This window comes from Mustela putorius, unplaced genomic scaffold (genome assembly GCF_011764305.1).
Source record: "Mustela putorius furo isolate JIRA1106 unplaced genomic scaffold, ASM1176430v1.1 tig00000196_pilon_pilon_pilon, whole genome shotgun sequence".
NCBI classification, from domain to species: domain Eukaryota; kingdom Metazoa; phylum Chordata; class Mammalia; order Carnivora; family Mustelidae; genus Mustela; species Mustela putorius.
The window spans coordinates 15,109,960-15,131,841 of record NW_025421310.1 but is presented as its reverse complement, the minus strand read 5'-3'; the positions used below and the strand labels follow the sequence as shown (position 1 = coordinate 15,131,841).

The 21,882-nt window shown below is 52.7% G+C and overlaps 1 protein-coding gene across 2 annotated transcripts; it reads right to left on the bottom strand.

Annotated features, from left to right (window-relative positions):
- Positions 1-1,100: 1,100 nt before the first annotated feature.
- PHLDB3 (pleckstrin homology like domain family B member 3) lies at positions 1,101-21,322 on the bottom strand. 2 transcript variants are annotated; one of them, XM_013064113.1, is made up of 17 exons: positions 21,141-21,322; positions 20,818-20,885; positions 19,942-20,319; positions 19,157-19,339; positions 18,790-18,927; positions 16,725-16,853; positions 16,356-16,517; positions 15,440-15,550; positions 15,191-15,274; positions 14,698-14,808; positions 7,795-7,894; positions 7,555-7,645; positions 7,381-7,468; positions 7,145-7,201; positions 3,203-3,422; positions 2,541-2,626; positions 1,101-1,536 (listed from the first exon to the last, which is right to left on the bottom strand). In XM_013064113.1, the coding sequence occupies exons 3-17, from the start codon at positions 20,191-20,193 to the stop codon at positions 1,402-1,404; spliced, it is 1,947 nt and encodes a 648-aa protein (XP_012919567.1). In that variant the 5' UTR covers positions 20,194-20,319; positions 20,818-20,885; positions 21,141-21,322; the 3' UTR covers positions 1,101-1,401. The 2 variants fall into 2 exon arrangements, with proteins under 2 accessions (XP_012919567.1, XP_012919566.1); XM_013064112.1 differs by lacking the exon at positions 21,141-21,322 and having other exon boundaries at positions 20,818-21,033.
- Positions 21,323-21,882: the final 560 nt, after the last annotated feature.

Below are 21,882 nucleotides of genomic sequence, written 5' to 3'. Positions count from 1 at the left end.
AAGCCCAGACTAGGCACCTGATCCAGCCTAGGGATCAAGGAGAGCTTCCCGAAGGAGGGGACACCTTGAGTAAGATGGAAAGAATGAAGAGACTTTTGTCTGCTTTGTTTTCCGCTGTCCTCGATCCTTGGAAGCTCTTTCTCATCAGTTTTTTCAGCCAGCAGAAGTTCCTTCAACATCTAATTTGCACTTTGGCCCTTTGCTGTGTGCCAAGGACTCAACAGTGACTTGAACAGTCCGAATCCCTGCCTCCTGGGGCTCCCATCCAGCACAGGAGACACACTCATCAACAGTGATGACCCAGAGCTGTCAAGGCTGTGATAGGGGAAGGCACAGGCTAGATCATGGAGGATCAGGGGAAGTACCTGACTCAGCCAGGAAAATCAGGGAGGGCTTCCTGGAGAAGGAAACATCTGAATCATGACCTAAATGATGAGTAGTGGTGTGGAGTGAGGAAAAGTGCCCAAACAAGGGGAAGAATATATACAAAGACCAAGAGGTGAAAGGAAAGCATTTTTTTCCACTTTCATAGACTGAAATGTGCCCTATGGTGCTGAGGACATGGTAGTAACCAGGACACCACTGGCTATGACCTTATGGGACTCCCAGTCCATATGGGACCCAGATCCACTACCAGTGATCACCTAGGGTGTTTAGGGATGGAACAGGGGAGCTCAAAATGGGGTGCCTGACCCAGTTGTGAGGGGCAGGAAGGGCTTCCTCAAGGAGAGATATCTCAAGTCTGAGAAACCAGGAGCTAACCACTTAAGGACAAGGCAGAGAATAATTATATGCCAAGGCCCAGAGGACAGGAGCCTAGAAGTTCTTAGAAACTACCAATAGCCCTGTCAAGTCAAAAAGGGTGGAAGCAGGGGGGGCCACAAACTAAAATAACAAAATTGCCAAAGATTAAAGACACGTGCTTCTCCTCATGCCCCAGCTCCCTAGGCTTGACCTTAATGTTGAAGGCCTCCATTCCTAAAGAGAGGAGAACGGGCTGTGAGACGTTTGTCTCTTAGAGATACCTAGAACTAGGATGTCCTGCCTAGGTCAGGGCGAAGGGGCCCAGGACACCTGTTCTAGAAATACACTGCATCAACGACGGTCTTTCTCCGTGTTTAATTCGGGATCACAGGAGCACCAATAAATAGTTCCTTCCCACCCCTGCAATCTTCCTCCTGCCCAGGGCAGGTCCCAAGGGCTGGCTTCCCATCGCAGGAAGGCACCTGCAGCCCAAAACACCACGACTCAGGCCTGCTGAGCCGCGGCACCTGCAGGATTCCCGAAGTTCCAAAGGGGCGGGCCCAGGCCTTCCGCAGCGGGCGGGTGGGCGGGTGGGGCCTAGGGCGGGGCAGCAGAGGCGGAGCCTCACCGGTACTTCCCCCAAGAGGGCGGGGCCCCTCAAAGGGCGTGATTCTCATCTGCAGCCGTCACAATGACGTCCATCCAAATGCGCATGGCCTCCGGGCTGGGCGCCACCATGTAGAATAGACGTTCGTAGGTTTTCACGCAGAACGTCAGGCGAGGGTTGGGGCTCTGGGTTAAGCAGCGGAATAAAGATGGTTAAGAGAACAAATGGGTTCGAATCCAGCTTTGCTACTGACGCGCTGTGCAGCATTGGACACGTTACTTAGACTCTGAATCAATTTCCCTGTCTTCTTAAATAATGCTACCTACCTCATTGGGTTATAAAGCTGCAATGAATTAACATTTGAGGGCTTAGGATTCGGGGAGCAGGAGGAATTCAGAAGGAAGCCTTGTGTCCCCTTTCTAGCTTACCTCCTTTATTAGAAATATAAGCACTCACCACCCCCCCAAACTAGGTCCCCCTGGTTTGTACCTGGAGAATGCTAATGTCTACACTCCATTTATTAAGTAGCTATTTGCCAACCCTGCATTGAGTAAACCCCTTACACCCATTCATTACCTTCTGTTAACCTTCTGAGGAAATGGGTTACACTATGCCCATTTTGCAGGTGAGAAAATGAAGGCTGGCTAAGGGAAGTTATTTTCCCATTGTCCCACAGCTGGGATTCCAGCCTAAACTCTAAAAGGCCACACACAGTTGGTTGCTCCCCAGAGCTTTCTAAATACCATACCAGTTGCCAACACTTAAATTTCCTGGCACCACAATTGTACAAACTTCAAATTTCTGAGTTCCCTAGGGCAAAAAAATATGAAGTGACACTGTGCGGCCCATTCCCATTTGGCAAATACAGGCAGGGGCTGAGAAACAATCGCCTCTTCGGGATGCTCCCAGGCTGCCTCTGTCCTCACCCTGACGTCTCCATCCATTTATTCCCAGCCTGGCATCAGAGCTTGCCAAATTTTTGCTCTCGATGTTCTGCTCTGAGAAAAGCAGCAGAGGCTGAGAGCCAGAGACTGAGCTCTGAATTTGTGGTTGCTGCAGTGAAATGAGCTGATGGGCTCCTCCTGGGCTGGATAGAGGATACTGAAGTGCATGTACCCAGGGGCAAGCTAAGGTCTGACTGCAGGAGCTCTAATCGGGAAGGCAGGGGGGGCACCAAGCGGGACTTCACCTTGAAGGCACAGCGTAAGTGGTCATAATAGACTTCCTCGATGGCCTGGAAGTAGATGACGCCTTTGAGTTTGGTCTCTTCCTTGTCTGATGGAGGGAGGTGAGGGGGAGACAACCAGTGAGAGGTGTGCATCTGTGCATTGAGGCACAGGTTGCTAGACCCAAGTCCAGAGACTGGTGTTGGGGCGAGGGAACGGTGGCAGAGTCTGGAGGCCCCTAAGCTCCCTGGTTGGGAGCTGAATGAATGCTGAGGTTGGAAGGGAAACCGGACAAGCCTGGGGAGTTGGAATCCTAGGTCCCTGAGTGCCTTGGTCCTGGAGAAGAAAAGAGACTCAGAAGCGGTTCAGAATTACTGACTCCCTCAGAGAGGAAGGGTGAGGGGCCTGGACTCCTGCAGGTTGAGGGTGGGGGGAGGGCAAGGGCGATGCTGGTCCAGATTCCCAGTAGCTCAGGAAAAACGGGGTTTGGGGAGCAGTAGTAGCCAGAACTGTACAAAAGTGTTGGATTCTGTGTTGCTAACAGGGCTGGGGATCCAGACTCGTGGGCCTAAGTGAGAAGGGAACAGGGACCGGGTGTCTCAGGTGTCTTGTGGGGAAGGCCTCTGGAGTGGCCACTTTCAGGGTCCTAGGGTCCCAAGGTCCCAGGTGGCCAGGCTCAGCTTACCAGCGTAGTAGGCCAGACGGCGGGCCTGGCGGTCGAAACAGAACCACCGCTTCTTCCAGGTCTTTATGCGGCCGCCCATCTTCACCAGGGATCCGCGGCAGCAGCCTCCCGACACCCTTAGGTGTGGGCAGCTTTCAGGATTGTGGCCCCAGCGTTCCAGGTGCTGCCGAAGATCCAAGACTCGAGGGCCCGGGGGGTGGGGTGGAGGCATGGGCGGGGCCTGGGGAGGGAAGAGAAGGGGGCAGCTGACATCAAAGGGTCAGGAAGGGGGTGGTCCACCAGCCAGTCTTGGCTCCCTCTCCCCTGCTCCCCTGTAAGGCTGGCCACAGCTTTAACCAGCTGTATCAACAATGCCCATCATGAGAATGAGTCTGGAGCTAGAGCCAGTGACTAGGACACCCTGCCATGGGCTTACTAGCAGCAACAACTTGACTCCCCATGATTGTCCCTGGGACCAGGCTACTGGGAGCCCATTTACAGATAAGCAAACTGATGTACAAGAAGATAAAATGATCCACTGGAAGTCACCCAGAGCTTCTAGAAGGTAGAGATGAAACAGAAGCCCAGGTCCACCTGCCCCCTGAGCTCACCCCAAAACACAGAAGGCGTGGCAGAGAAGTGAGGGAACCCAGGGGAACCCTCATAAGCTGCGAAACAGGGACCAAGTAAGTGATCCATACATGTGAGCAGTCCTGTTGTTGTTCTGGTTGTGATGAAATCAGTGGTTACTTCTTGGGCAGGGCACTTTATAGGTATAATCCCTCTGCTCTCTCAAACCCCTCAAACAACAACAACAACAAAACGGAGCAGGGAGGTAAGTACATCATTACCCCCATTTTACAGATGTCAAAACCAAGACTCCGACAGGTTAGGTCACTAGGCCCAAGTCACACAGCTAGAGCTGATGGTGCCAGGACTCGCCAGGCAGAGTGGTCATCTCAGGGGCCAGAAAGGGAAGAACCAAGGCAATGACAGTGTCTGGTGTGTACAAGGCCCAGCCTGATGGCACCTGTTCTTCCTAAAGGATCCCTGCAAAGAACAGTAATGACCCCCACGGTCGCATGGAGGCTCAGAGCAGTGTGCCTCAGACTTGAGCCGGCAGGCAGACCCCCCAAGGATTTTGTAAAAAATGCAGCCTCTGGTTCAGTCAGGGGTGTGGGTGAGGTTCTGCGGGTCCAACAAGCTCCTGGGCCGCCAATGCTGCTGGTCCACGGACCTCACCTCGGATATCAAGGGCTGAGGAGATGAACTGAGGAAACAGAGGCGAGGCCAGAGCAAGGAGGGATAAAAAACAGAGATGAGACTCAGTGGATGGAGATGGAGATGGGCAGAGCCATGCAGGGGGGAGATGCATAGGAGGGAAGGAGCAGTTAGCAGTTAAAAGGGTACCTACTGGGGCCCAGAATCTTCTATGGGTCCTGTGGCCAAATCCAGACAGCTACACTAATGATCAGCAGTGTGTATGAAAGTTCCCACTCCTTGTTGGGCACTGTGTGTGCCAAGTGACCACAGTGATCACCTCGTCTTCTCTCCAAAAAACAAAAAACAGCTGTCTGTCCCATTTGCCAGATGATACAACTGGGGTTTCTAGGGAGGAAGTGACTCACCAAGGTCACCCAGGTAGGATGTGGGCAGAAAGTGGGCCCCCATCCAGAAGAGCTGATGGGCTTCTGACTCTCGATGCCACTGATGCCCACTGTGTCACCCCCGTGGAACCCCTTCCCCTCTTGGAGCCTCAGTTTCCCAGTGCTGAAATTCGGGGGCTATCACAGTATTCACCTCACAGGACTGTTTCAAGGTCAGGCTCTCCAGTCACGGGACCGTGCCTCTAGGAGGGAATCCCAGAGAACAAGAAGGCAGCTTAGAGTGAAGGGGGGAGGGGTAGAGGGACACGATAATGCACAGAGCGGGGAGCTGTTTAATAAATGATGATGCTTCATTTTTAATGAGGTAGAGTTTATGCCTGGCAGCCCGGAAGGCTCCACTGCCGTGCCTGCTTTATTTTACTCCCCACCTCTTATCAGCACCTGACAGGCTACTTAAAATTTCACATACTGAAGCTGCTTTTTCTGCCCATCTGCCTCTAAATGCCAGCTTCCCCCAGGGCAGCGATTGGATTTGGGTCACTGCTGTGACCCCGGGGCTTCCACCAGCAGGCACTCAATAAATATAAAGGAAATATTAAAAATAATAATAACAAGGAAAGGACAGATGGTTGAGAAAACAAAAAGCAGACTGGGAACAATGTGCTGGCTTAGGGGAAAAATAAATTCACAAAATAAAAATAAATTCACAAAATAGGTGGTCAGTGTATGTGGAAAAGTGTTAAAAAAGACTGGAAGGGGGCACCTGAGTGGCTCAGTCGGTTAAGTAACTGCCTTCCGCTTGGGTCATGATCTCAGGGTCCCCAGGATGGAGCTCAGTGTTGGGCTCCAGCTTCCCCACCCCCATTGGGCTCCCTGCTCAGCACGGATCCTGCTTCTCCCTTTCCCTCTGCAACCCCCGGCCCCGCTTCATGCTCCTTCTTTCACATGCTCTCTGTGTGTCTCAAATAAATAGATAAAATCTTAAAAGGAAAAAAAAAAAAAAAAGGGGATTCAAAGGCTTCTCTCAACAAGAGGAAACACTTGTGACTCCTGAGGTATAATGGGGAGACCTTCACTTCCCCAAATTCAATAACATTTGTTGTAACAAAAATGTATTCATGCTATTACCGTGGGTAAAAATAAAATTTGAATAAGGAGCAGTCAGCTAAATCCAGAATGTGCAAAACACTGCAGGATAAATGACTCAATTTTTTTCCCACAAATAAATGGCAAATGTTTAAAAAGTAGGGAGGGAGGACTCTTCATGTCAGAGATGTGGGAGACATTTTAAATGCACTGTGTTTACTTTCTTTGGATCCAGATTCAAATAAACAGCCATAAAAGGACGTTTCAGAGACAACTAGGGAGACGTGAATGTGGGTCACATCTTAGGATGGTACAGAATTATTAATTATCTCCTACAGTATGGCAATGGCATTTTTGTTAAACTAAAAAGAAAACTTGCCTATTTGAGATACACAGTGAGGTATGGAGGAAATGATACAATATCTGAAATTTGCTTTAAAATATTTAAAATGCAGGGTGGGAAGTAAGTGAGCGATCAGTAAAACAAAGTTGGCAAATAAGAAAAGATTTAAGACTGATAATCACTGGGGAGCCCGGCTGACCCAGCTGGTAAAGTGTGTGACTCTGTGACTCTTGATCTTGGGGTCATGAGTTTGAGCCCTGTGATGGGGATAGAGAATATAAAAAGTAAATCAAAATCTTGGGGCACCTGGGTGGCTCAGTGGGTTAAAGCCTCTGTCTTTGGCTCAGGTCATGATCCCAGGGTCCTGGGATCAAGCCCCGCATTGGACTCTCTGCTCAACAAGGAGCCTGCTTCCTCCCACTCTGCCTACTTGAGATCTCTGTCTGTCAAATAAATAAATAAAATATTTTTAAAAAATAAATTTAAAAAACATCTTAAAAAAAAAGTCGTAATCGTCGAAGCTGCATGGTGGGTACATGGGGGCTTCCCGATCTACTCTACCTCTACAAATGCTTGAATATTTGTGTAATAAAGGTTTTTAAAAGAATCAAACGAATTTTTAAACGTTTTAAGGGATTTTGAAAACCCCAGCATATCGCTGCCCTCGTTCTACAGTAACTGCTGATGCTGTCACCCATTTATAGAAGAGGAAACTGAGGCACAGAGAAGTACAGCATGTTACCCGAGGGCATGCCATGGATACAGATAACAATAATGGGAACAGAAACCAGGCCTTCTCAGTTCCCCTCCTGTTGCCAGTCCCCAGATACTTTTCCTTTGGAGGAGAGGAGAGGCTGAGAGAAGAAAGAGCAGGGGCTGGGGCAGAAACACAGCACGGAGATGGGGCTGAGGGCAGGGCGGACTGACCATGATGGCAGGTACATCCGGGCCTGAGGAGACTTCCTTGTTTCTTCTCATCCCTTCCTGTGGATTGAGGACGGAGGAGTCACTAAGGATGCTGACCAACAAGAAGTACGGGGGGTACTCACTGGGTTCCTGGTTCTGAGGGAGGAGGGGGCTGGGGGCCTGGACTCTTGGGTCTGAAGGAAGAGAGGACAGGAGTAGGATCTCCTGACCCTAAGGAGGAGGACCTGGGGTCTCACCCTGGCCTTGAGCAGTCGCTCCCTCTCTGCCACAGCCTGCTGCAGAAGCCGCTCCATGCGGGCGATGTCTGGGTGGAGGGCCCCACAGCTGGCAGGAGGGAACAGAGACCGGGGCAAGTTACAGTGGCCCAGCCTCATCCCGCCTCCCCACCTTCTCCCTCCCTGACGTCTCACCTGTTCCCAGGGCCACAGTTCAGCAGCTGATAGAGCGGGTGTCTTCCAGAGTTTCCTGACGCTGCTGGGAGGGCCGAGGCCTCCAGGGGTCCTGGGAAAGAAGGACTGGGGCTAGGGGGCCAGGATTCTCCCTTGTCCAAGCCCCCCACCTCCACCCACAGGCGTCTGCATTCCTCCAGCCTTCCTGCAGGAAAGGCGGTGACAGGGGAGGAGGTCCGTGGGATTGGGAGGGACTCTCACCTGTATAATGAAGGGACATGGGTCGGGGGGATCCCCTCTGGCTCACTCGCTCTCCCCTCTTCCGGGGCAGGCTTCCAGTCCTCTGGAGGCCTATGGAGCCCTGAAAACACACAAGGCCCATGCATTTATGAGAAGGGGCTCAATCTCGACCAGCAGTCGGAGGGCTGCCAAGGGTAACCAGCAGCTCCCCGGCTCAGGTCAGAAAGCTACTGCAAACGTGATGCTGGGGGAAAGCAGCTAGTCACAGAGGACCACACAGAGCAACGTGCAGAGCGGCCGAGTGGTTGCCGGGGTGTGGGGGGAGGAGAGGGATTGAGTAGGGCACAGCTGGATGATGCAGGGTGTCTTCTGGGTGTGATGAAATGCTCTGAATGTACAAAAACCCACTGAACCGTACACTTCAAATGGGTAAACTGTAGTGCAGGTGAATTACATCTCGATAAAACTGTAAAAACAATTTTAAAAGCCTATCACGTTGGCATGGCTGTGGGAAACCCACATGCTCTTCCACGGTGCTGGGTTGGGGGGGCGGTTCCTACGGGAATAACATTTCTAGAGGCCACTTCAGCTCTTTTTATTTTTAAAATGGCAAATGCCTGGGATGCTGGGTGGCTCAGTCGGTTAAGCCGCAGCCTTTGGCTCAGGTCATGACCCCAGCGCCTGGAATCGAGCCCCGCTTTGGGCTCTCTGCTCAGCGGAGAGCCTGCTTCCCCCACTCTGTCTGCCTGTCTCTCTGCCTACTTGTGCACTCTCTCTCTCTCTCTCTCTGACAAATAAATAAATAAAATCTTTTAAAATAAAATAAAATGGCAAATGCCTAAATGTTTGAGTCCCAACTCCACTTCTAGGACAATATCCTACAGACAACACTTGTCCATGGGAGTGGAGTTGGACTTGAGTTGGAGATGATTCCCTGCCAGGCTGGGGAACGACCCACGTGGCCATCAGAAGGAGGCGAAGCGTATAAACCAGTTGTCATCCACGCCCCAGGAAAGTCTGTGGCATGTGAAAGGAGGAAAATGCTCTTTCTAGCCAGACAGGGAACATTCTCCAAGACACAAGCAAGTGCAAAGCAGCCTAAAGGTTACCCTAGCTCTGCATAAAAAGATGACCAATAGGGGCGCCTGGGTGGCTCAGTCATTAGGCGTCTGCCTTCAGCTCAGGGCATGGTCCCGGGGTCCTAGGATCAAGTCCTGCATTGGGCTCTCTGCTCAGTGGGAGCCTGCTTCTCCCTCTCCCACTCCCCCAGCTTGTGTTCCGTCTCTTGGTGTCTCTGTCAAATAAATAAATCTTTTTTTAAAAAATGACCAAAGTATATTCACGACAGACTATATAAATACTGAGTAGTTCCGGGAAGACTCGAGACACTGGTAATCCGGGGCTGCCCACACGACGTGAACGTAATGGATGGAGATGATGAGGGAAGAGCCATCTCTCCAAATAACTTGCCATGCCCTCCTCCAACTTTGAACTATGGGAATGTTGGCTTTTAAATAAGTAAATAAATAAACATGACAACCAAATGTAGCCTGTGCTCCCAGGGCCCCAAAAATGGAGACTTTGTTTTTGTTTTTGCTAGAAAAAACAATAGGGGGACAGCTGACAAAATATGAGTAAGATCTGGTTATCTCAATAATATTATCTCAATGTTAGTTTCCTGAATTTGATCGCTGCAGTGTGGTTATGTAAGAGAGTGGCCTTGACCTTGGGTAATAAATGTAGAAGTATTTAGGGGTAAGGGGAAATCACGCTTTGAGAAGAACAATAAAAAAATGTGTGTGTGTGTGTGTGTGTTTACAGAGAGAGAATAATAAAGCAAATGTCCAGTGTGATAAAATGTTAATTACAGAATCTGAAAGCCAAGTATACAGGCATTCTTTCTACTGTTTCTGCAATTTTTCTGTAAGTCTTATATTATTTTAAAGTAAAAAGTTACCAAAAGATGAAAATTTGAAAGTAATTTGTAATTTATAATAATACTCTCTTATTTGAGGGTAATAAAGAAATAAAACTGAATTTAAAAAAAAAAAAACACCGGGCGCCGGGGTGGCTCAATGGGTTAAAGCCTCTGCCTTCGGGTCAGGTATTGGTCCCGGGGTCCTGGGATCGAGCCCCGCATCCGGCTCTCTGCTCAGCGGGGACCCTGCTTCCTCCTCTCTCTCTCTCTCTCTCTCTGCCTGCCTGTGTGCCAACTTGTGATCTGTCTGTCAAATAGATAAAATCTTTAAAAAAAAAACAAAAAAACACAACTCTGCATGGGTAAACAAAGAATAGAAATGGGGTGTCTGGCCGACTCAGTGGGAAGAGCACACAGCTCTTGATCTTGGGGTTGTGAGTTCGAGTCCCACGCTGGGTGTGAAGATTACTTAAAAAATACAAAAAGAAGAAGAAAAATTAAAAAAGGAATAATAAAAATAAAAATAACACCTTGCATAATGTGAGCACCATAAGGATACTCACTGCTATAGATCACAACTCAAATATATTTAATCTGTGAGCTAATGACAGAAAAGGAAAAAATCGAAATGGTTACCTTGGGAAGAGTGCAACCCAAGCAACTGTTTATTTTGAGGACAGGTGAACAAAGTGAAACCAGCAAGCATGTGTCCTGCGTTTTCCTGGGTAACCAAATAGCAAAGGAAGGCAAGTCTTTCTCTACCGAAGTATTTCAATGAATAGATGAGGAAGAATAAGGGAATTTTATTTATTTATTTGAGAGAGAGCACATGCGTGCAAGCAGGATCGAGGGCAGAGGGAGGAGATTCCCCGCTGAGCAGGACGCCAGACGTGTAGCTCGATCCCAGGACCTCCCGGGATCATGACCTGAGCCAAAGGCAGATGCTTAACTGACTGAGCCACCCAGGTGCCCCAAGGAGGAATAACAGACTGGAATTTTCCCACTCAAGACCACACCAACAGATAAAGGCACCCACTCCAGAGAAACAGAAACAGAGAAAGAGGCGCATGGCCCCCAGCAAGACTTGCAAAACGCTGACCCTGCCTCTGCTCGGGCCCCACAGCCAACTTCCTGGGAAATGAAAGAGGTATGACCATGACCATGAGGTGACCATGACCCCCACGACGGTGTCAGCAAACCCTGCCTGGGAAACTCTACAGGATGGCCATCTGGTTTCTTCACCAAATAAATTGCAAGGGGGACAAAAAAAGGAAACAGAGGGGAAGTCTATAGAGACTTAAGATATGCAGACACAAAAAAATAAAAAACAAAGGTAAGAGTAAACTATGGTGTTTAGGGACAGATACTGAATTGACTGAACTTTAAAGAGTGAGGAGGAGATGCTAGAATGTCAGGCCAGTGGTCCTCCTCCAGGAGGCGGGTGAGGTTATCATTCAGGGCCTGTGGAGTGTTTCCGGAGTAGCTGCCAGTGTTGCCTCCTGACACAGCTGGCAGCTCCAGAATGTTCCCATGTAATAATTAAGCTGGGCGTATGTTCCACGTGATTTTCTGCACCCGTGTTATCTTTTAAAAAAAAAAAAGTTGGACAAAATACTAACAGCCAGGATTTGTCAAGTGATCGTGCCGTGCCTCACAGCGTACCTGGCATCCTGCAGAGCCATGGAAGCTTCTAGAAGCCTGGGGAGTCGGGAAAGTTTCACTCCCCTCTACAAGGAGGACTCCAAGTCCTGAGCCCCTGGGTCCCTTCGGGCTTCCCTAGCTTCAACTCTATCCCCAGCACTTCCTAGCTGAGACCTGAGATGCCTGGTAGAGGAAACGGGTGGAGGGTGGGGGGCAGGGGGACCCAAGCCCTGTCTGTACAGCGCTTATGTTGTAGGAACTGTGTAAACCATCATACAAATAACTATCATCAGAAACAGCTGTGAGCAAAGAGAATAAGGTGTCGTAAGAGAGGATGGGCTTCCGACTGAAAAACCGGGGACAGCCTTCTGGACACTGACCCCCAAGGCCCAAAGAATAAGAATGGGCCAGGGAAGACTGAGGGGAAAAGTGTCCCAGGTAGAAGGATCAGCAAATGCAAAGGGCCTGAGGCAGGAGCCAACAGAAAGTTGGCAGGTCAGGGCTCCTGCAGCTAAAGCAGAGAGTATGTGGGGGACAGTGGTGAGAGGTGAGCAAGGGCAGATCATGCAGGGACCCGCTCGCTGAGGTGAGGAGGCTCAGGGGTCCACTGACAGCATTAGGTGGGGGAGGACTGAAGCAGGAGGGGTAGAGATCACTTGGCTGTTGTGCAGGGAAGAGACTGCTGGGAGACAAAGAATAAGGTGGAGACACTCAGTGAAAAAGCTGATCTAGTGTCACAGAACCAGAGATGGGAGGGGCAGTGGGTAGCAGAAGGGAGCTAGTAATTATAATAATACCAGTTACTATAAAGATAATCAGAGCAAGAGCAGCACATTCTCTAAACTCCTCCCATGTGCCGCGCACAGTGCTAAGCTCTGTAGCCATCAACCAGTGCCTGCAGTTACTTCGCCCATTTGGCAGCTAAGTACACTGAGGCACAGAGACGCGACCCCCTTGTCTCCTGCAAGGCACCAGTCATGGAAAACAGGCAGACTTGGCTCAGATCTAGTTCTGCCACTTCCTGGGGCTGTGACTTTGACAATTCCTGTCTTCTCGGCTTAAGATCCGCCCCCCCCCCAACCCGTAGAGTGGGTAACTAGTCCTGCCACCCTGCGTGGCTGACCCAAGATTATGAGTGACCTGGTGCAAAGCACGGAGGAGTGTCCGGAACAGGCCCCAGGTGGCACCCAGGTGCCAGGTGGGTACGGGATCCCTGGCCTCGGACACGGGATCCCCGGCCGCGGGCACAGGGTCCGCGTGAGCCAAGAACTCCAGTAACAACTCCATAGGAATGAACGTGGCTTCCTCCCCTTCCTATGGGGAGGCCATTTACTTCTAAGGGTCGTATTTACCATAAGTTGTGCTGCCTGGCAACAGGGCTGACCCTTCACCTTTTTCTGGCTGCCAGAGCAACCAGCTGGAAAGTGAATTTCCCAGACAGGAAGTCTGCAAACCCTTTACCCACATCATAACGGGACCTACTTTGGGGGGTTCTTCCGAGCAAAGAATGAAATATTTTCGTTGTATGGACAGATTTCATGATACAGATCTGAAGTTGAACACATCACACTGCCAACATATAGGGCTGCTTCTCATGCCAAATAATAGCAACTCCATGCTTCAGAGTGATAAAATGGGGGGGGGGCACCTGGGGGGGGCTCAGGCAGTGAAGCGGCTGCCTTCCACTCAGGTCGTGATCCTGGGGTCCTGGGATCGAGTCCCCTTCAGGCTCCCTGGCCTGCTTCTCCCACTGCCTGCTGCTTCCTGGGCTTGTGATCTCTCCCTCTCCCTCACAAATAAATAAATAAAATCTGAAAAAAAAAAAAAAAAAAAGAGGGGCACCTGGGTGGTTCAGTCTGTTGAGCGTCTGCCTTCATCGGGGGTCACAATCTCAGGGTCTTTGGATGGAGCCTCATATCTGGCTCCCCGCTCAGCGGGAAGCCTGCTTCTTCCTCTCATCCCCACTCATAGTCTGTCTCGCAATCTATGCCTCTCTCTCAAATAAATAAATAAAATCTTAAAAAAAAAGAAGACAAAATGACTTAAAATGGTCTACCTTAAGCTCTCAAAAATCATGATCATTATTAATATTGCCTAACATTAATTAATAAACAAGAAATAATAAATAGTATGTATTACAGTAATGTTATACATAGTATATAATGGCATCAGACAATAGAATAATGTTAGTAATAATTCACATTCACTGATATTATTATTGGGTATATGAGAAAGGACACAGGCACATGCGGGGGTTCATAACAGTGATGCTTAGACTACAAAAGCCTTGAATCCCCACTGTGAGAAGGAGGGTTGGGTCAGCGCCCTTGTGTAGACTTCTGTGCCTCCCTGCTGCCGCCCCCCAGCCCCAGGGGAGCCTGGAAAGGTCTGAGTACTGACACCAGTGCCTGGGTTCCAATCCCAGCCCCGCTGAATTCCAGCTACTTAAATACCTTCACCTCTCCGCCTCTGTTTCCTTACCTATGAAAAGGACACAAGGACCCAGCCAGCAGTATGGGTGCAAAGACCAAATGAACGAAGCTGAGTGAGGCACTTGAAACAGTGCCCTGCAGGCTCTAAGGACTCACCAACTGACAGCTGTCACTTCTCTTCCTGTTTACAGCCTTATCATGAGAGCCATTAAACATGACGAGGCAGCTCTAAATGGATCAATAGAAAACCATCTCCGCGATAGAGCGTTAATTGGGAAATCAAAGCCAATGAAGAGCTTGTATACGCATTTTTGAAAAAAAGTTTGCATCACAGCTACCAATTTCGGGGCACCTGGTTGGCTCAGTGGGTTAAGCATTTGCCTTTGGCTCAGGTCATGATCCCAGGGTCCCGGGATGAAGCCCCACGTTGCAGGTGGGGTGGGGCAGTGATGGGTTGGGGGGACCCTGCTGAGCAGGGAGCCTGTTTCTCCCTCCCACTCCTCCCCACTCCTGTTCTCTCTCCATCTCTCGCTCTCTCTTTCCAAAAAATAAATAAGATCTTAAAAAAAAAAAAAAAAACACAAAAAAAAAAACAGTAGAAAAGAAAAAGAAACAAGCAGCCATGCTGGGGATGGGGGCTGTGGGCCAGCAGAGTGCACAGAGAGGGCCTTCTTATGAACAGGCCCTGCATGGCTGCTTTTACAAGTTACTGCTGGGTGCACCCGGTCCCATTCTGCCAGGGGAGCGGTGGGGTGTTAGGCAGGAGAGAGAAAATCAGTAAGTAAAGCTTCAGCGTAATAAAAATCAAAATACCCCCCATTCATCCTTCCCTCTGCCCCAGGTCCCCACGCGGAGAAAGCCACAGGGAAAGTTCCGGACTCAAGAGTGACAGTGAGACAGTGGCATAGGGAGCCAAGGCAGCCGGGGCAGTACCTGCAGGGAGCTGCGAACGGAGAAGAGGCAAGAGGAAGTGGCGGAGGCTGTGTGGGCGGTGGGGTCCTGCAGCACCAGCAGCTGGCGGTCTGTCTTCTGGGTGAACAGGAGCTTTAGGAGAGGGGTTGAAGGTTATCGGGAGCTGGAAGGATCACAGAGGGCCAACCAGCTCCCAGAAGCTCTGGCCCTGGTCTCCAGTGTCAGCCCATTTCTCAGATGGAAAAACAAAGGCTTCAGGTCACAAGAGGGCTGGACCGTGGTCTTAGCGGAGCGAGGACTGTGGGCCAGACCACAGGTTCCTAAAAGAGGAGGGGCTGGAGGCCTGAACTCTTGGGTCCCAAAGGTGAAAGGGTTTAGGGCCTGAGAATTGTGGAGAAGGGAGAAAGGGTCTGTGGGCCTGGACTCCTGAGGGAGGAGGGAGGAGGAAGAGGTTGGGGGATGGACTTCTGGGTCTGAGGGCAGAGGGGCTGACGGGTGCTTGAAATCCCCATACCTTAGTGAGGGCCTGGTTGGACTCAGCAAAGTCCCCACCCGGAGTTCCCTGGAGGCAGTTAAGCTGGAGCAGTCGGCCCCGTTCCTGAGGGAGAGCAAGTTATAACCGGCTAGCACACCGCAGAGTCTGAATGCACTGGCCGGCAGCCTTCCCCGGAGGAGCCAGAGCCGGGAGACAGGGTGCAGGGTGCCAATGGGATGCCCCAGAGGGACGTGAGGACAGTCGGACGGGTCTCCCAGGAGAACTCACCTGAGTCAGGGCCTGAAGGGCCTCCTCCTTCTTCCGGCTCAGCCCCCGGCTCTCAGCTGCCATCTGCTCCCCCAGCGATTTGAGCTGCTCCTCTAAGACCTGGATCCGGCGCTGCAGGGCACAGCCCAGGGCCCTGGTCACTCAGCCACCCCGGGGTTCCCAACTGGCTCCCACAGAGCCTGGGGTCTGCTGCACCCCGGAACAGGGACCCCGGGACCTGGGTGGCCAGAAAGTGATGGGGAGTTAAGTTCTCTCATGCCCTCTTCCCTTTTGGAAGTCCAGAAGGGACATGGGGTGGTTTGTTGCAGGGTAGGGGCTGGGGGGAATGGAGGATCTGATGCATAGACAGACGGGGAGAGACAGAAACCCAGAGAGACCTGTGGAGAACAGATGGAAAAAGGGACAGAGAGACCAACCAGAATAGTTACAAAAAAGAAAAACCAAGACAGTACCTCCAAGAGGAAGATACGAGAAAGGAGACAAGGCACAGACAGAAGGGAAAAGAGAGAGTGACAGGGAGAAATCAGAAACGGAGGTGGGGGAAGGAGCCCACACCGGAACCGGGCAGGTTTGGATCCCGGCTCCACCCTCTATGAACTGAGTCACGCTGGAAAAGGTTACTTGAGCACCTTGACCTTCAGTTTCTTCATTTATAAACCGGGGGGGAAAAAAGTCAGAATGGCCTCCCCAGGTTCTTGTAAAGATTTGATGAGTAAGGACTCATGAAGCATTTAGGACCATGACTGGCCCATAGTAATTGCTCAATAAACATCAATCATTGTTGTCACTCTTGTGAAGACAGTGAGGCAGGTAGGGAAGGATGACAGAGGAAGGGCCAGACGTGGCATGGAGGAGTCAGAGGGCAGCAGGGAGGGACGGAAGGCAAGAGAGGGAGGGCAAGCCCTGTCCGACTCACTCTGTGCTGCGCCACACTGGCCTGGAGTTCCTGGACCTTGGGGTCCAGTGCCCGGGCCCCAGTGCTGTCCCGGTCCTCCTCCTCCCTCCGGCTCTCCTGCTCCAGCTGCTGGAACTCTAGGTCCTCGTAGGCACGCTGGGCCACATCCAGCTGTTCCCTCATCTGCAGGTGGGAAGGCAAAAACTGGAGGCCTGCACCCCTGGGGCCCATGGAGGGAAGAGCGCTGGGGCAAGGAGGGAAGAGGAGCCTGAGGACTTAGACTCCCAAGTCCTGGCGGTTATAAGGCCTGAACGCCAGGTGAGGGAACAGGGTCCTGAGGAAAGAGCGGCCTGGATGCCAGGTCCCTAAGGGAACCTAGAGGAGCCTCACCTCCTGTACTCCTTGCAGGAGCCACTCGCGCTGCTCCTCTGGCTGGGAGTCCAGCTGTCCCTGGGCCTCCTGGAGTCTCTGGCGAAGACCCTCCACTCGATCCCGCTCCTGGCTCAGCTGCCTCTGCTCCTGAAACAGCACCCAGGCTCTCAGCCTTCTCAGTCCAGCCCAGTCCGGACACAGGAAGAGAAACAGAGGCCCGCACGGGCCAGGCTAGCTGGATCTCAGAACCCACCTGGCTCCTGGCCCCAGGAATGCAGGGACCCTGTCTGTCGAGCTCACTCTGTTTTGTTTTTTTGTTTTGCTTTGTTTTTTGTTTTTTTTATATATTTTTAAAAGATTTTTATTTATTTATTTGACACAGAGAGATCACAAGCAGGCAGAGAGGCAGGCAGAGAGAGAGAGAAGGAAGCAGGCTCCCTGCTAAGCAGAGAGCCCGATGCGGGGCTCGATCCCAGGCCCCTGCGATCATGACCTGAGCCGAAGGCAGCAGCTTAACCCACTGAGCCACCCAGGCGCCCCTCTGTTTTGTTTTTTTAAAGATTTTATTTATTTATTATATATAGAGAGAGAGCGTGTGAACATGTGTGACCATGAGCAGGGGGAGTGGCAGAGGGAGTGGGAGAAGCAGGCTCCCCGCTGAGCACAGAGCCCAATGCGGGGCTCCATCCCAGGACCCCAGGATCATCACCTGAGCTGAAGGCAGATGCTCAACCGCCTGAGCCTCCCAGGTGCCCCTGCCAAGTTCACTCTTGTCTCAGTGGGGACAATCAGGGCAGTGAAACATAGAAACTACTGGAATCAAGAGTGGAGAGCACCTTCCTGGATGTGAGGGTTTTAAAATCAGCCTCAAAAATCAGGAACTTTTAGACCTGGGGAGACAGAGGGAGCTGGAAGGACATTTTGGACTGTGGGAACAGGGCAGCACAAATGCACAGTACTTGAAAAGCACGGGAAGTTTTGGGGGTAAATTCTGGTCAGAGGATAGAGGTGAGGAGCACAGAGGGGGGTGACAGTGGAAAGGCAGGCATGGTGCAGCTTGCCTGGCTTGGCCAACCAAGCTAAGGAGCCCTTATTCTGGGGCAATGGAAGGATGAGAGAGGGGGGAGAGAGAGAGAGAGAGAGAGATTGAGGGAGCAGAAAGACTGACTGCAGGCTTGGGGGTGAGAGGGAGGGAGCTGTGCAGAGCAAGGCGCCTGTTTTTAAAAACACCAACCCTATATCATTATCACACCTTAAGAATAAACAGGTTCTTGGGACGCCTGGGTGGCTCAGTTGGTTAAGCAGCTGCCTTCGGCTCAGGTCATGATCCCAGCGTCCTGGGATCGAGTCCCACATCGGGCTCCTTGCTCGGCGGGGAGCCTGCTTCTCCCTCTGCCTCTGCCTGCCATTCTGTCTGCCTGTGCTTGCTCTTTCCCCTCTCTCTCTGATAAATAAATAAAATCTTTAAAAAAAAAAAAAAAGAATAAACAGGTTCTTAAAGAATTTACACACAACATGTCTGGGAGTGGCTTTTAAAACAGGGTTAGGGGGCACCTGGGTGGCTCAGTGGGTTGAGCCTCTGCTCAGGTCATGATCTCAGGGTCCTGGGGTCGAGTCCCGCATCGGGCTCTCTGCTCGGCGGGAAGCCTGCTTCCTCCTCTCTCTCTCTCTCTGCCTACTTGTGATCTCTCTCTGTGTCAAATAAATAAAAAAAATTAAAAAAATATTAAACAGGGTTAGGGAAGCAAACTGGGGGATATGAAGTAAGAACGGAAGATTAATTTCAGCGGAAGCCGGTGAGCACACCGCAGGGCCACCAGTCTGACTATTCTTTTTCTCGGTTTTACATTTTTCACGAGATGACATTTAAAGAGCAAAAAGGGAGGGTCAAAGGAAGAGGCCCCAGAATCATGGTCTGGGAGGGAGGAGGAAAACGAGAAGCATATGCCCACCTCCCACTCCCCCAGCCGAAGGATCCCCATTTGGGGAATGAGGATGACCCTCAGGTCCCAGGAGCACCACCAGGGGTATCGGTCCCAAGACGAAGGAAACTGATGGTGAAGATCCCGCAGGAGAAACTGACCTGTTCCCGCTGCTCCCGGCTACCCTGCTCCGTGTCCCCCTGCTGTCCAAGCAGCTCTCGGAGCTGCTCCTCCTCGCGCCGGGCAGCCACCCGCTCCCCAGCCAGCTCGCCCCGCAGAAGGGCTACTTCCACCTCCATCTGTGGGGAGAATGTACGGACTGGGGCCTAGAGGTCTGGGTCCGAGAAAGGAGGGCGCTGGGGACTCAGACACCTGGGTCCAAGTGGGGTGCCTGGGAGTATGGGCTCTTGGATTCCCCAGGAGAGGGCTAGAGGCCTAAGAGTGGGATCCCGCCGGAAGGCCCCGGAGCCCGACCTGGAGGGCTCCCCTTGAGAGGGGCCAGACTGCCCACGAGGTCCGCAGCCTCACCTCGATCCTCAGCTCCTTCCTCTGGCGCTGTAGCTCCTTCACGCGCTGCTCCATCAGGGCCACGCGGGTCAGTGCCTCCAGCTGCTGCTCTCGAAGCCTCCGTGCAGCCCCTCGCACTCTCTCCCCAGGCTGGGGAGATGCGGGGGGCGTGACTGGGGTCGGTGCCGGGGGCGGAGCCTCCCCCTGAGGTTGGAGGGGGCGTGGTCAAGAGGAGAGGCCCCGCCCCTGCAATCACCAGGCATTCCCACCGCATTCCCGGGTCTGGGGGTCTGATTTGCTCCAATCAGTCGCCACCCCTGTTGACTGAAGTGGTTGCAGGTGTGGGAGCCCCCCGGCCCGAGAGGTGGCCCAGGGTCTCGCAGTCGGGGAAGTGGGGTACGCGGCCGACTCAAGGAAGGTCCCTTTTTCGCTACCCAGGTCCCATTCTCTTGGCATCGCGTCCTGGTAAACCTGGATCTCTCTCCCTCTCTCCCCGGGTCGCTCTGAGTCTTTCCCCGTTTCTCTGAGTTTTGTCTCTCCGACTCAGTGCCTGTCTCTATCTCTGAATCGCTGGGTGTCTCTTCCTTAAAGAGTATTTCCTTTCTGAGCATCTCTGTCCTTTGTTTCTGGGTTTCTGTTTGTCTCTACCCCATCTCTCTGAGTCTCTGTCTCTTTGGGGTCCTTGTCTCTTGGTCTCCCTGTGTCCAGATCTCTACCTATCCCTCTGTGTCTCTGTCACCCGCTAGCGCCCGTCCGCCTCTCTGGGCCGCCCCGCGACCCCCTCCTTCGCCCTCCAGGTCCCTCACCGCGTCGCGGCTGCTCTCCGTGCTGCTGCCTTCTTCCACTTCTTCCTCTTCCTCAGCCTGCTGCTCAGCTCCTCGGCCGCTCGGAAGCTCCTTCACTCCCTGGGGCTCCTCCGGGGCCTCAGGCGCCTCCGGCTCCTGTGGGTCCTCGGGGTGCATCTGGGACTGCGCAGCCCCTTGGGGCGAGACCTCCGCGTCGCCCTCTGGGGCCGGAGGCGGCCAGCACCCCCTGTCCCGGCCGCTCGGCGTCCCCATGACCGCCCGGCGCTCCAGCGGAGTGGGCGGGCCCGAGTTCCGGGGGCGTGGCCTGACAGCGCGGGGCTGCGTCCCAGGAGGCTCCCGAGCTCTCCGGTGCTTCGAAAGAGCTCCAGGAGGCGGGGCCTGAGAGATCAAAGACTGCAACTGAGCGCTCCGGGGGCGTGGCCTGGAGTTTCCAGGGGCGGGGTTCGATGGCTCTCGGGGAGTCACAACCCCGAGGGCCGGACCCGAATTTGAGTTGGGGTCTTAGCACGCCCTCTACTGGCCTCTCCCTCCTACTCAGGTGTCGAGCCTTGTACCCTCCCTGCAACTCCCCACGATCCCTTGGAGCACCCTGGAGCAACCCCATCTCCTTCTCCCTCGGCGTCCGGGATCCCGCACCCTTCTTTCCCGAGCCTGGAAGACTTGGCTCCGACACCACTGTAGGGGTAGCAGCGTCCATGCCCTCTCACTCAGATCCAGGAGTCGAGGCTCCTAACTCTCCCTCCCTGAACAAACCAAGAGTGGGCGTCCTTTGCTCCTCCCAGGGGCTAGATTCCAAGACTCCAGCCTCCCTCCACCCCCGGGAACCCAGAAGGCGGCCTCCAGCTCCCTCCTCCCCCGCAGCCCCGGCCTCCTCACCGGCTCAGGCTTCCGTGCGCTTCCCTCTGCGCTCTGGGCGCTGACTTTTCTGTCTGCCGGACAGGTGGCTGGGGAAGAGGGAGGAGAGAAAAGCTGCTCTGTCCCCCTCCCCAGCAGCCCGGAAGTGGAGCGGGGGACAACAGGTCCAACAGCTCCCGAGGGAGGAGGGAGACCAGTTTGCCCCGCCCGCGGCCGCGGCATCCGGCCATCCCGGCCCCACCCTCGGAAAAGCCAGCATCGCGACCCCCTACTCTGCCTCTAGCAGCACCCCCCCCCCCGCCCTGTTCCTGCCCCCTGGAGGGCTAGGCGTTTTCGTCACCTACGTATGAGTGCCTCCCTAATGCCCAGACCCCGGGAATCCTGAAAGGAAGCGGGTAATGGAGATAGGGGCCTCTCCCCTCTAATAAGCCCTTCAGAAGGGCTCCGACCGGTTTGGGGAGCTGGGCAAGGGGAGGGGGTGCCCTGAGCTGAGTCAGAGACCCGCCCACAGAAAGGGGAAGTGTGATCCCCCCCACTCCACTCTGCTATGGGGTGGAGGGCAGAGGTTAAAGGTCTCAGCCAGACCCTTTCCTCTCCGGGCAAAAACAGGAAAATAACTGAGAAAGGCACGTGAGAAAGGATTATTGGATGTCGGGAGCTGTGCTAAACACTTGAAACTCGTTCCTTTCATCCTTACAGTAGCCTGATGAGAAAGGGATTACCATCTCCATTTTATAGTTGGGGAAACTGAGGCCAAGAGGGATAAATGTGCCCAGAAGTCTAGACATGCTGTTAATCCCAAGGCTGGATTTGTTCTCTGGAAAGTCCACGTTCTTAACCATGGGCCACATTGTCACTCTGATGCTGCAGGGAAGTGCCTGGAAGATCATTCCAAATGATAGTGACAATAATAGTCACCACTGATAGGGCTCCTGCCACGGAGGCAGTGTGCCAAGCACCTCATACAGGCAGACTCACTGGATCATCACAACACCCTGTTATTAGCATTATTTCCATTGTACAGATGAGGAAATTGAGGCGTGGAGAAGTGAAGTACCTTATCCTGGGTCTTATGGGTGCGAGTGG